The 12,754-nt window shown below is 42.9% G+C and overlaps 1 protein-coding gene across 2 annotated transcripts in view; it reads right to left on the bottom strand.

Moving 5' to 3' along the window:
• The window catches only part of sema3bl (sema domain, immunoglobulin domain (Ig), short basic domain, secreted, (semaphorin) 3bl), a 69,147-nt gene that overhangs the window by 16,225 nt on the left and 40,168 nt on the right, over positions 1-12,754 (bottom strand). For both annotated transcript variants that reach the window (XM_037104967.1, XM_037104968.1), the window contains exons 5-7: positions 5,309-5,399; positions 2,578-2,694; positions 1,349-1,491 (exon numbers count right to left, since the gene is read on the bottom strand). In XM_037104967.1, coding sequence (XP_036960862.1) covers positions 1,349-1,491; positions 2,578-2,694; positions 5,309-5,399 — 351 coding nt within the window. The remainder of the gene's footprint in view (positions 1-1,348; positions 1,492-2,577; positions 2,695-5,308; positions 5,400-12,754) is intronic.

Genomic DNA, 12,754 nt, shown 5'->3' with positions numbered 1-12,754 from the left:
ACAATAGAGACAGAGGGAGTGTGTGTGTATCCTTCAATTTCCACCTTTCATTAAAAACTGAAGAAATCAACTTGTATATGTGTAAGGGTGTGCATATATGCATGACTGCATGCATTAACATTTTTTCACGTCTGTGTGTGTGTGTGTGTGTGTTGTGATGAGGTTCAGCAGTGATAATTGCCTTCTGGCAAGAGGCACCACCGGGGAAGTGATGACAATATTCAGTTTTGCCTGAGGGAGAGAACGACGGCTGAAGAGGAGACACTATAACGCGTCTAGTTGGGGAGAGACAGACGGAGGGAACGTGGAGGGGAGACGGAGATGATGAGGCGGACGAAGAAAGTTTGAATCAGAAAGGTTTAAGACGGGTTTTGCCTGAGAAGTTTGTGCAAACTTTTCTGGCACAATCGAGCGCGTCTCTAAGGAAACCCTGCAGCTGCGTGCGTGTTTGTGTGTGTGCTTCAGTGCATGCCTGTGTTTGCGTATGGCACACGCAGCCTCACATATGGTTTTGCAAGACAAATCAATGCGTGAAAGAATGTGGGAGAGCGTGCAGGGCTGACGGGGATCATTTGACAGCTGTGTGTGTGTTTTGGAAGGATTCACATGATTCTGAATATCACGATGCCTTCACAGTCCCTCAGGGAAATGTAAATATGTGATTGCCTAAAAAAGAGATTAGCCTTTTTCATGACAGGGTCACAATAGGAGGAGAAAGCCATAAAACCACAACCTCCTGTCCTGGGAAGTTCGACGTTTGTATGTGTAAATGTAGAAAAAGCCCCCTAAATCAAATTATTTCTTTCCACTCACTTTTCTCTGTATTTGTCTTCTCATATAACTTCATTTCCAGTGGGATTGTGAATCCATACATCAGACTGAAAGACCTGGCGTAGAATCAATATCCGAGACCCGTAACGGATCCTCCAGAAAACAAGAAAGCCCAAAAGGACTCCCAGATCTCACAAGCTCTTCATCACGTGAAACACCCCTGCAGATGTCTCTCAGACTGGATACTTTTATGGTCATCAGGATGAGCACAGCTTACCTGCCAGTCTGACTCCACTCATCCCTGCTTACCAACAGAAAATCTCCCTATATGCTTGTGTGCATCTGTATCTGACTTGTGTCTTTGGATGCTCCTGAGTCAGACAGACTTATGTCATTTTTCCGTTCTCACATAAATCACCTCCACTGGAACGCTCCAACAGAATAAGGCTCATTGACAGATATCTCAAAGTCTCGGCCGGTTTCATGAATATATTGTGCTTGAGCCAATGCCATGTACAGTCTTAGAAAAAATATGTAATGCCTACACACGAAGGGTTAAGGAAGTAGCTATTCTCACCGCACACACTCGTCCGACGCGCGTGTGTATGGCCCCCTCCCTGTCCCCTGCGTCCGTGGCCTTCTCGGTGAAGAAGAAATACACTTTGTCGTTGTCTCTGTCGTCGTTGTCCGGGATGAGGTGGGCAGCGATGAACTTGGTCTCTGCAGAGGAAGAGGTGAGAGATGTGGATGTAGACATACCAAACAGCATACAATCAAAATGATGAGTGGTCAAAGCAGCAGTGTCTGTCTTACTGATGATGCTTAAAATCAAATGTTACATGCTTCTAAAAGACCCTGTTGCTTATACAAATGACAAAACTCACTCCCCTGCGTGACACTGCTTATTATGGTATAGTCATTGTACAAATTGCAAGTGCAAAGACAACAAAATGGAGTTACTGAATAATTTTTCTTTTGAAAAAGTAAATTAGTCCAGAAAATTTCCTGAAAGATTTCACCTGGTGACATGTAAATCAAGCGCAACACATTGCAAAATAGTTCGTTTTTCAAGTCTCCCTTCAATAATAAATGTGTCCTTCTTGTTTTCTCACAGGTGAATGTTTGAGCTTCACTGTGTGGAATGATTTTGTTTCACATCATTTGCTCAAATTGTAGATTTTCTCTAAATACATTAAAAGTCTAATTTTAAGTGGCGGGCCTATGAGCATGATTTGTGACATAAATAAACCGAAATAGTTTGAAAGTCAATCTCGGTCTAATATTCAGCAAACACAACTGTAATGTGGAATCTAAAAAGCCGATACGCACTTAGAATGGACTTTACAGTAAGGTAGGAGACATTTTGTGTCTTTTGATGTGGTAAATTCTCTTTTTTTATTATTAGTATTATTTTTTTTTTAGAGAACCATGTTGGACACCTGCAGCCTTATCTTGTAGGTAATGTAGGTGGTCTGATAAGAATTATTATAACATTGCATGGGAAAACAATAGTTCCTGATTGTCAAATAAAACTATTCAATTTTGATCACGTTTATTACACAACTTGTAACCATTGCAAATGTGCTTTTGCTTCTTGCTAGACTGATTAACCCTTAATGGTAAATTTAAAAAATATATATATATATATAACAAACGTGGCTGTTTGTTTTTCTTGTGTTTTTTTTTTTTTTGTCTTCATTTTTGGTGTTTCCTTTGCAAATAATCTGTCAAATAATGATAATACTTTCTAAATGAAAACACTCACAAACATTTCTGTATTGATACAACAACCAAACATTAGCCTACCGTGGAGCAGTTTCTCATCATTCTCGGTCCTCATGGTGGAGCGACCTCCCATACTCCTGAAGATCACTGAGTCTCTACCCAGGAAATCTGCCGTCAGCCCTGTGTACAGCTCGCCACCTGTAGAGATGCAGGGACGGAGAACAAGTTTGTAAAGTGAGAGGTAGAAGAGCAAAAGAAATACAACAGGAAGTGGGCAGAGCAGAGGGTAAAAGTGGAAATAGAGGGAGGGATTGGAGGAAAAGGGTTATAAGAGTGTAAACTAACAGCAGCAATGAAGGAAGAAAAGATTACGGAAAAAATGAAGTTTGGTACAGAAGAGCAGATAGGAAACTGTGGATGACGGATAGAAATGTTGCGGTTCAGGCAAATGAGGCAAAGAAAGAGAAGGAAAAACGAAATCGAACAAATCCAATAAAGAACACAGTGGGAGAGTAATCTAAAACCCAAACTCAAGCCCCCCTCGTACAGCGAGTCCTCCGCTGAGACTGAGACCATAGGCTCGCACTCAGTTTCAATTTCAACAACTCAGAAAATTGATTTTCTTGCAAACAGAAACAAAATATTTCCTGTGGCACATTTCGTAACTGAGTCTCTGAAAAAAACATTCGGCAGCCAAGGTTGTCTGTTGTTAGTCAAGATGGAAGACCTGAAAACGGCTCGGAGCAGAAATCAGCACGGCAACTTTTAGATAACGGGGATTTATTCGCGATAGTGTTTCAGAGTGATCCAATTTGTTTTCTGAGACAACTGGTTGTAATTCTTACGAGCACGGTGCCCAAATTAGACGTGGAATCTGGCCACAGTGATCCCACGGGTGTGACTTAAATCTTCTTATTCTATTTGGCTGCAACAGTGACATTAGAAACAGACACACACAGACACACCCTTCTTTACATTACAAACACACACAAACACATGCAGTCAATTTCGAACTCACATTCAGTCGAGCAAACCGAGACAGACAGGCAGAGTAACTGGTGATGACAGGGCCTATTGAGCTTTGGGAGAAGCTCCTAACATCAGAGAGGGGAAAACCTTATTGGGTTGATGACTGAAAATTAAGACTTTCTCCACCTTTTCCGTTCCATTGTTGGCATCGATCTCTTTTGTCTTTCCTATGTCTGCTTCACTGTGTCTTTAGTTGTTTTGTTTCATAATTTCAATGATCTATTTTCAAGGCTGGTGCACTCGGACTCTCTGTAAACGGCAATGGTCGATAAGAGCCCTGTTTGCTTTTTGCACACCTCAGATTTCTAAAGAACGAAAACCATGGAGAGGTCAATGGTCACCGGCAGAGACGGAGCAGAAGAACCTGAATTACGGTGCCGGTCGTGTGAGCTGGTCACCTTACACAACCCTGCTGACCTTGAGGTAGGCCAGGAGATCTGCTGAGTCAGCGTTTCACTATGTTGAAAGTGACATTTAAACTTGCCCAGGTGAACAAATCACCCTCCTCACCCCAGCATGTATGATTTAATATCTGTTTTTGTCCCCCAGTCTTCCTGCAGTGAGCTTCTGCAGGCCTAATGGCGTTCCTCTCGAGCTTCGTGTGTTGTTCTCTATCTACGTATGCGTCCACTGTAAAGCTCTGTTGGGGTCCAATCTGGCTCCATTTTGACGTTCCTCTGCCAGAAACAGCGCATTGTTGGATAAATTCTGATGCTGAAAGCACGCAGCTGCAAAGAGAATAGGCGCACACACACGCACATTCCTCCACCCTCAGTGGCTCTGAGGATTGTCTGTCACTGATATAAATCAAAATTATTGCATGAATTAACTTTATCTGACATTCAGAGAAAAACACCCAAAACTATTTCACATAATCAGCACAGCTCCAGTATGCGGTGGGTGTGTGTATGTGTGTGCGTGTGTGTTTTTACCTATTGGGGACCATTTCTGGCAAAACTACTGTTCATGCCAGGACTTATGGCCCTCACAATGACCAAAGACCAGTCCAAATAAAGCAAAACATGATTTCTGAGGTCCTGACAAAATGTAAGGGTAAGGTTAAAGATAGTGTTGGGTTTGGGTTAGCCTGTACTGATGCGTGTCAGAGCCAAAGATGTTCTCCACAGTGGGGTTATTATCATATTAAAATGTGTAGCATAGATCTGTGCAGAGCAGAGAAATGTATAGAAACAGGCTCTCTGTGCTCGATGTGAATACCAAGACACAGAAACAACAGCTCTGTCACAGCAGATCAACTTGGGTAAATTATTTTTTGTTATTCAAACATCAGGTAGTCAAAACCACCCAGAATACCATCAGCACCAAACTATCAAAAATTAGTGAGGTGAGGTGTCTGCACAGAGTCCAAGGGATACTAAAAGACAACACCCACACCAGCCACGGTCCATTCACCCCGCTGCCATCCGACAAGTGATACAGCAGTACCTACTGCCAGACCACCAGACTAAACATTTTGTCCACAAGGATAGCAATAGAATACTCGCATGTTTGCATTTCATATGCTCTGTGTTTTTGGGAAGCAGTTGACAGTGAAGAGGATGACAGGAAACAAGAGGAGGGAGGAAGGGTATGACATGCAGCGAAGGTCCTGGGCTAGAATTAAACCTTAGATGTTGGATTTTTTTGTAGCCTGAACCATTCAGCTACCAGAGCACTCAGTGTTTTATGTTTTTCACTATAATGTTATTCAATGCAACACAAATTTCCCGTTGAAACTGGGAGAAATAATGTATAAACACAGGTAAAACAACTCGGGACATACCACTGAAGGTGCTAGCGAAGGGGAAGCTGGGGTCATGTGGAACCTTCCCGCGTCCATTCTCCACATTCGTAGGATCCATCGTGAACACATGCTGGAGAGGAAAAATCACAAACAGTCATGAGTCATTTATTCCAGCAAGACTGTAAGATAACGTCAGCCTCGCGTTTGTCTCTTCTCCAGAAATAGGCCTGAACTTCAGCTTGAACATGAAGAATTTGCTTTGTGTGCATCAGACTGTGGACTGGGTTACATTTTCTTCCATTTGGAAAGTCTTTCACCTTCTGCCTACTCCAGCGGAGCACCTGACATTAATTATCTCGCTCAAGACAAATTCAAGGCGTCTATTTATATTAGGCATTTCTCTTGCTTTTCTGTCCCGTGGTCCAGAGAGACGTGGGACGGGAGCCGATTTCAGTGTTCAGCCTGTGTTCAGGATTTATTTGTCCTTCCACTGAACCCGTCTACATCCGTCTGAGAACTAAAGACGCTGTCTGAGAAACAAGGAAATGCTGGATCAGTCGAGTTGCCAGAGTTCAAACACGTTTCCCACTCGGTTCCCAGAGCAGCAGCCCTGAGAGCTGGACAAAGTATTCAGCTCGACTGAACACTCAGGAGCCAGCTGGGTTACAAAGTTAAACAAAGCCCATAACACTGTTATCAAATAAAAGATTACACTTAAAATCCAAGCCGAAAAATAATTTTGGCGGTTCGTATGAGAACAGGTTTCATGACACTTGGGGTCCTAAACCTCAGTCAACACGTACTGCGCAGTAACTGAGCGAGTTCACGCAGGAAGTCATAATCTTTGACATTTACACGTAAAAGCAAGGAAGAAAAAAGAATTCCACTCTGTCTCGCCAACTGATATGGCTGACGGAATCAATGGAACCTCTTTCATTGGCTGTGAGAAACACTGAATGTCCGATGGGATTTTTCCTGGGAAAAGCATTCTGCTGCGTGGGAAGTGGAGCGACTCGGTGTGTTTTCAGCAGCAGTGCTAACAATTGACTGTTCGTAAAAGTAGGATGGACGGAGTTATCAGCGTGATCAAAAATTCAGGTACAATGTCAGGCGTCAGAGGAAGAGTCAGCAAAAACCAGGAAAACAAAACCAACAGACTCGAACTTTCAGCCTGAAAATGCCTCCAAAATTCAAAGTGTTTAAACATGTTTGATGGATCGCCATTTTGCATTGCACAGCAACAATTCCTTTATTTTCCGACTCCAGCAGTAAAGAAATAAGGAAACAATTAAAGCAGCAGACTTGTGCTCTCTTCGTCATTCACCAGTCGGTCGAGTTCACCTGGCGAACGCTGGCCATATCCTCGGATTGTGTGATTCGTCGGGTCAAAGTGGGGTCACTGCGGACAAAAGGCCTTTTGTTTTTCCGCCCCTCTGCGCCCACTTCAGCGACATCAGCGTACCGGGCTGTCTCTGCCAGAGCAGCCAGGGTGAGATCAAGGCGTGTTTCTGGGATAAAACGCGTATGGAAGGCGACAGGGGCCTACAGTAAGACCTCGTGTTTGATTCAAGTCCATATTACTGACTTGAATGTCCTCACAGTGAACTCGGTGCGTGCATGAGTCTCTGTTCCTCTAATAGACAATGGGGTATTGTTACTGGGAGGGTGAGTCTTCCACCGAACGGGGACCACAGGGGAGATGATGACATTGAAGTCTGCGGGATAAAAATACTAAATAAAAACACAGCGGACAATACGGACACACACACAAGTTACGTTTTGTACGTGCACCAACACAGTCACAGTCGCCGGTGCAGCGAAACGTGCTGAGTAACATGGAAACAGCAAATTACTACTGTCAGAAACACACCATAAGATTATATATATGCTGGCTTATCCAGCAGGTCTGAGGAAATAAGGAGAGACAGTTTATTCCTCATTTGATCCACATGTAGCTGTTTGAATGAGTTTCACAGGTGTCAAAGGGAACATGTGCAGCCTACCAGCACACACAAAGCTTATACACACAATCACACTTAATGAAATGTGAGCTGATGAGGGGTATTCAAAAATGTTCTCTGAATCTTGTCTTGCCCTAAAACCCACTTTATTTCTTCCAATTGTGGATTCATGTGGATTTCTTTTCTAAATTAAACTTGAGTCTGTGGATTGTATGATCACTTATTCATCGATTTTTAAAGTCGTACCAGATGTAGTTTTTCATCCAGAGCTAGAAATACACCATTTGAAGAAAAGTTGTACTTATGCTCGCAGAGGATGATTTCTTTTCTGCAGTTAAAGCGCGATAAAAATGGAATTGTTAGCACTGATATACAGCGTGTGATTTTGTGCTGCTTGTTGGTCTTGTTCTCATCACACTGATTCTAACTCGTATTTCTGCTCGTGTTTCCATCTGCTCTCTGCTCTCCATCTCCCCCACTGCCGAGCACTTTAAGCTCGCTCGTTAGTCATCCTCATTCTTTCAGCACCTTATCGCTCGCTTGAACGTCACTGCATGAAGTCCCCATCGAAGTGTGTGTGTGTGTGTGTGTGTGTGTGTGTGTGTGTGTGTGTGTTATGTGGGTGGATTGGCACACTGTGAGTGTCTGTATGTTTTTCTGCATATGCCATTTTTTTCCAGTGCATATTGAGCATTTCATTCCCAATTCCAGAGGAGTTGGGATGATGCGATTTTTTCCATTTTGTTGTGTTATAGGCATCAAAATTCATGAGTGTGTATTTAAAACAAGAACGTTTGAATATGAAATAGTTTGTCTTTGTATTGTATTCAATAGCATAAAGGTTGAAAAGCATGTCTAAAGGATTGCATTCTGTTTTTATTAATGCTTTATCCCTTTTTTGGAATCAGGGCTGTATTTGCAAGAGACTGTGCCATTTTTGGGTCGTGTGTGTGTGTGTGTGTGTGTGTGCGTGTGTGTGTGCCTGTGTTATCTCATTATGATCGGGGGGAATGGTGTGGCTGCCGGCGCAGCTGATTAGACTGTCAGAGTCACTTTGACCAAACTCTGCCAAGACAAATACACTCGAGTGCAGTGATACTGAGAGAGCGAGACATCCAGGCCACTTTGTACTCAGCCGTGCCAAGCACAACACATCAGGACCTCCACTGCAAAACCGTCGAGACAAGTGACTACTGACACGCATGTGTGCACATTGGTATCATTTAATCTCAACCCTAAATCAGCTGCCTTAAAGCGAGGCTATGCAAACCGCTAACATAGCACGCTGAAAAGTCTGACTTTAGTGACAATGAAATGAAACATTGCTCAATTTCATACACTCAGGAGTTTTCCTGCTACGGCCTCATTTGGTCTGGTATGACCACTAGCTGTTATCGTGAATAATGTTAGCTCACAATTTTCATATCGCTGTCTTTCAGCATTTAGCATCATCCCACGACTGCCATTTTTATAACGGTGATACCTGTTTTTTTTTTTTTTTTTGGTATCTGTTCCCAAGAGCTGGGATTCTTTTTCAGATTTAATATTTTTCATCAAAATAGCAAAGGCGAAGGCTTTTAATGTCATGAAGGAAATTAATACCATAAGAAGTACATGAAGGCTGAAGGAAAACAAATCATTGTAATTACGAAGAATGACCAGAGACATATAAAAGTGATCGTCTCTGCTACATGTCATGAAGTTGAGATAACAGTTACGTTTCACACGGGGTCTTTTGAGTCAGACTCTCAGTTTAACTCACATCATACCGCCCTGTCACAAAGCATCTCATTGCCGCTGCCTCCCTCCCTGTCCCATCGCTCTTCCTCTCTCCCACTGAGCTGAACAAAGCAGACATCCAACTTGTGTTTTCCGAGCTCCAACCAGCCTCTCATCTGGCTCTCCATCCACCTCCCCCTCTTGTCCTCCCTCATTTTTAAAGTCTTTGATTGAGTAGTGCTGCGAGTGTATATAATTCTTTCACAATGAAGCAGTCGAGTCGAGGTAGTGCGGTGTTACAAAAATGTTAAATCTGTAAAAATTCCAGTTTGGACTCACTTCAGGTATCTTAAAGGCGACTGGGCCGACCAACAGACCTCATTTGATATGGTGTTGTACTTGGCCATACCGGCGCTGTCCAGTCACATAATGGCTGGGCTGCCTCTCTCACCACTCAGCTCTCACTCTAGCTGACAGCATGGGAAGCTCGCTCTCTCTTTTCAACTTCGGCGAAAGCAAGTGAGAAGCCGAAAAAGACGAATAAAAAGTATAAAATGAGTGAGAGACAGAGAGCTGATTAAGAGTTATGATAATAATTAAAGCGCTGTTAAAACTGAGATGAAATGCCAAGTGAAAGGCCTAGAAATGACGGAAAAAACCCCGCCGGCAAAGGCAGAAGCAGTAAAATCAGAGGCTTCATTCATCCCCACTTTGTACGGCTCTGATCCAAAGGCAACATACGTGGGAAAAATAAGAGGGTGATTTATGAGCAATTAATATTTTATTATGCTTTCAGTCTTTTTAGTCCACTTTTTATCCACGTTGATGCTGTTGGCCCCGCTGAAGAGCCCTCGTCGCCCCCCCGCGCTGGACTCGAAGCGTCCCATGTGTAGCACTTACAAAAGGTTGTCATGGAGGTCTGCCATCACGATGAGAGGAAGTGAGTTATTCAGGGAGTTTCTTCCTGAGTGCCAGAAAGCAAAACTGTGGAGTAAAAGTGGGCCTTCGCTGGAAAAATGGATCACGTGAACTGATCCAGTTCTACAGCACGGCGCCGCTGTTGGTGTGTTTAATCTGCTGGTTGTTGTTAGGTGCATGTACATGTCTGCTTCAGTGTGTGTCTGTGTGTTTGTCAATCCGTGTCTTTCTGCACATTCGCCTCTATATATTTATGTTTTTAATGCGCGTGCCTTTCATCACATTTGTGTGTGTTTCTGTCTGTATCTCTACCTATTTATATGTTCTAGTTTGTGTCATTTGTTTTGTTTGATTGTGTGTGTGTGTGTGTGTGTGTGTGTGTGTGTGTGTGTGGTCCGTGGACCTCTGTATGTCGTCACTGTGATACGGTGGTTTATTTTCACATACATGACACAGCTCCGGGCTGCTGTGTCACTCACCATGGGGGGGACACCAGTCTGTGTGTCTATATGTGTGTGTGTGTGTAGCCAAGGACGACCGAGGCGGCGACACACACACACACACGCACACGCACACGCACACGCACACACACACATACACACACACTTTACATTGTAGTTTCACGTGTGTCAGGAACCGAGACGAACACCATGTGGTGAGAATCAATCCAAATACTGTTTTCTCTCGAGAAGTTCAATAAACTGGGACACACTGTTAGCTAGAAGATGGAATCACATTTTTATTGCAGAAAAATGTCAAAATAGATTTGACAGTTTTATATGCATGAAAAATCCCACCGACCTCCTACAACTATAAAAACTACTGATGCTCCTCTCCATCATGAGCATACGTCACTTGAATATTGCTAAATGCCTCCCTTTGTTTTCATCTTCGAATGAGAGAATGAAATATCGGGAGGATTATCCGACACCGCAGCGCAATAACAGCCCGTCCAACATTTTCAAAACACGGCCCTGTCCCTGAGAGAGTGTGTTTCTTCACTTCTTCACACATGTAAAACGAGCCCGATCGACATTGTATTTCTTGCTACATTCAGCGACCTTTGTGTCGAATCTTTGAACGGACAGAAACCACAAGACAGAGGGACAGAACGGGTATGTGCATGTCTGCTCCCTAACTGAGATGAAACACCTCAAGGGTCAAAGGTCATCCCACCCAGAGTCCAGACCGAGGGCTCACGGCCTCTGTCCCCCCCCCCCGAGAGGTCAGACAAACACCCGGGTGTGCGTTCTCCACCAGTTAACGATTGGTTAAATAAATGAACAGGCTCCCCGCGGTGTCGTCCATTCACGCAGACACTCCGACGAGCTGAAAGGACGAGGTTGTGGTCTGAGCTGACAGATCTTGGGAGTCGCTTCATATGTACAGATACAAACACACTATCTTCCTAACATGAGCATCATTTTTCAACAAATTTAGCTGGGCCGCAGTAGAGTCGACTTCCTTCATCGTCATAAACTGGTCAACAATCGCTCACAATTAAACACACTTTAACCCAGGGCTTTATTTAGGAAGATCACTTTTATAATCTTTCCTCAAACCTTCCAACATTTGTGAGGGATTTGCACCGCCATGTTAAAGTGCTGAACCATAACTACATTATCAACACAACACAAATTATCAGAGTGGACAGGATTCATGTACATAGGCGCAATTTGTTTTGTAACAAACTGATACATGATTTCAAACGTGTGTATTTTTGCCTGCACCATACTTCAGTAAACTGTTTACTCACACTAAAATGAAGGCTGTAGGTCCTGTCCGCGGTTACGGCATTACGGATTACGGCAAATTCTTTTCAGTTTGTAACCTCAGCTTCGGTTTGGCCAAGGTTTGGAAATTATTGTAATTTTGGTTAAAAGATACCACATGTAACAATGCCGCATTAAAATATCTAGAAACAACCTTTGTTATGTATTTTCTTGAATTGTGTACTTACATTTGACCAAATGCTTCAAGTGAAATCTGTTTTTAGTTTTCCTGGGGTTTACAATGTTGCCATAACTTCTGAAGGAGAGTCAGAGGCGAACGTGACCAAATGTAATATGACTTAACCATGAATATTTAATACACCAGCTTTAGCTGAAAATATTTCTGCCTCAGATAGCTTTTCAGATAGGTCTTTTGTAACCTCAGCTAAGTAGGTTGTTTTCAATGGTGTCTACTTGTTGGTTTGTCAACAGTATAACACAGAAACAACTAGGATGGATTGTGGGTCGGACAGATCCAAGTTTTTTTCTAATTCTCTTGAACATGGTGGACATTTGTGTTAATTTCTCGGGAATAATGCATGGATCTTTATGGGAAAAAAAATCTGGTGTATTTAGGTGAGTACAAAGTAGACTTTTAGACATGAATTTCCATGTGAAAGTCATGTTCAGTGTCTTGTAAAAAGAAAGAAAATTCATGCCCATGTACATGAATGTAATGATGATTTCATGGCTATTCACAAACTGCTGTGATACTTTGCTACATGCCAACAATCAATTAGTTCAAGTGTTTTGCGAGAAATTTCCCAGAGAGTAGAATCTAAGAATCCAAACTGGAGACCTACTTTTCCTACAACATCTGCTCAGTGCCACCCATCAAAGATTCCCCTGACTTCCCCTGATTTTTCTATCTCCACTTTTTGTTTTCCTTTGTTCCTCAAAGATGCAGACCACCGTATAGTGTTACCCTGTTACTGTGCTCAGAGTATTTCAGCACAAACAGAAGAGGACAATTTTCTGGCTTTCATGATGTCCCCGAAAAATCCTGAGTCCGAAAAAACCACACTGTGATTAAGTGGGAGGTAGAAAACGGCATCAAGGAGAACACACACACTGTGAAGAGCACCCGAGCCCACAAGAGAAAGAAAAAAATGCTG

The sequence above is a fragment of the Acanthopagrus latus genome, chromosome 7 (genome assembly GCF_904848185.1).
Source record: "Acanthopagrus latus isolate v.2019 chromosome 7, fAcaLat1.1, whole genome shotgun sequence".
Taxonomy (NCBI): Eukaryota; Metazoa; Chordata; class Actinopteri; order Spariformes; family Sparidae; genus Acanthopagrus; species Acanthopagrus latus.
This window is presented reverse-complemented; position numbering and strand designations above follow the sequence as displayed.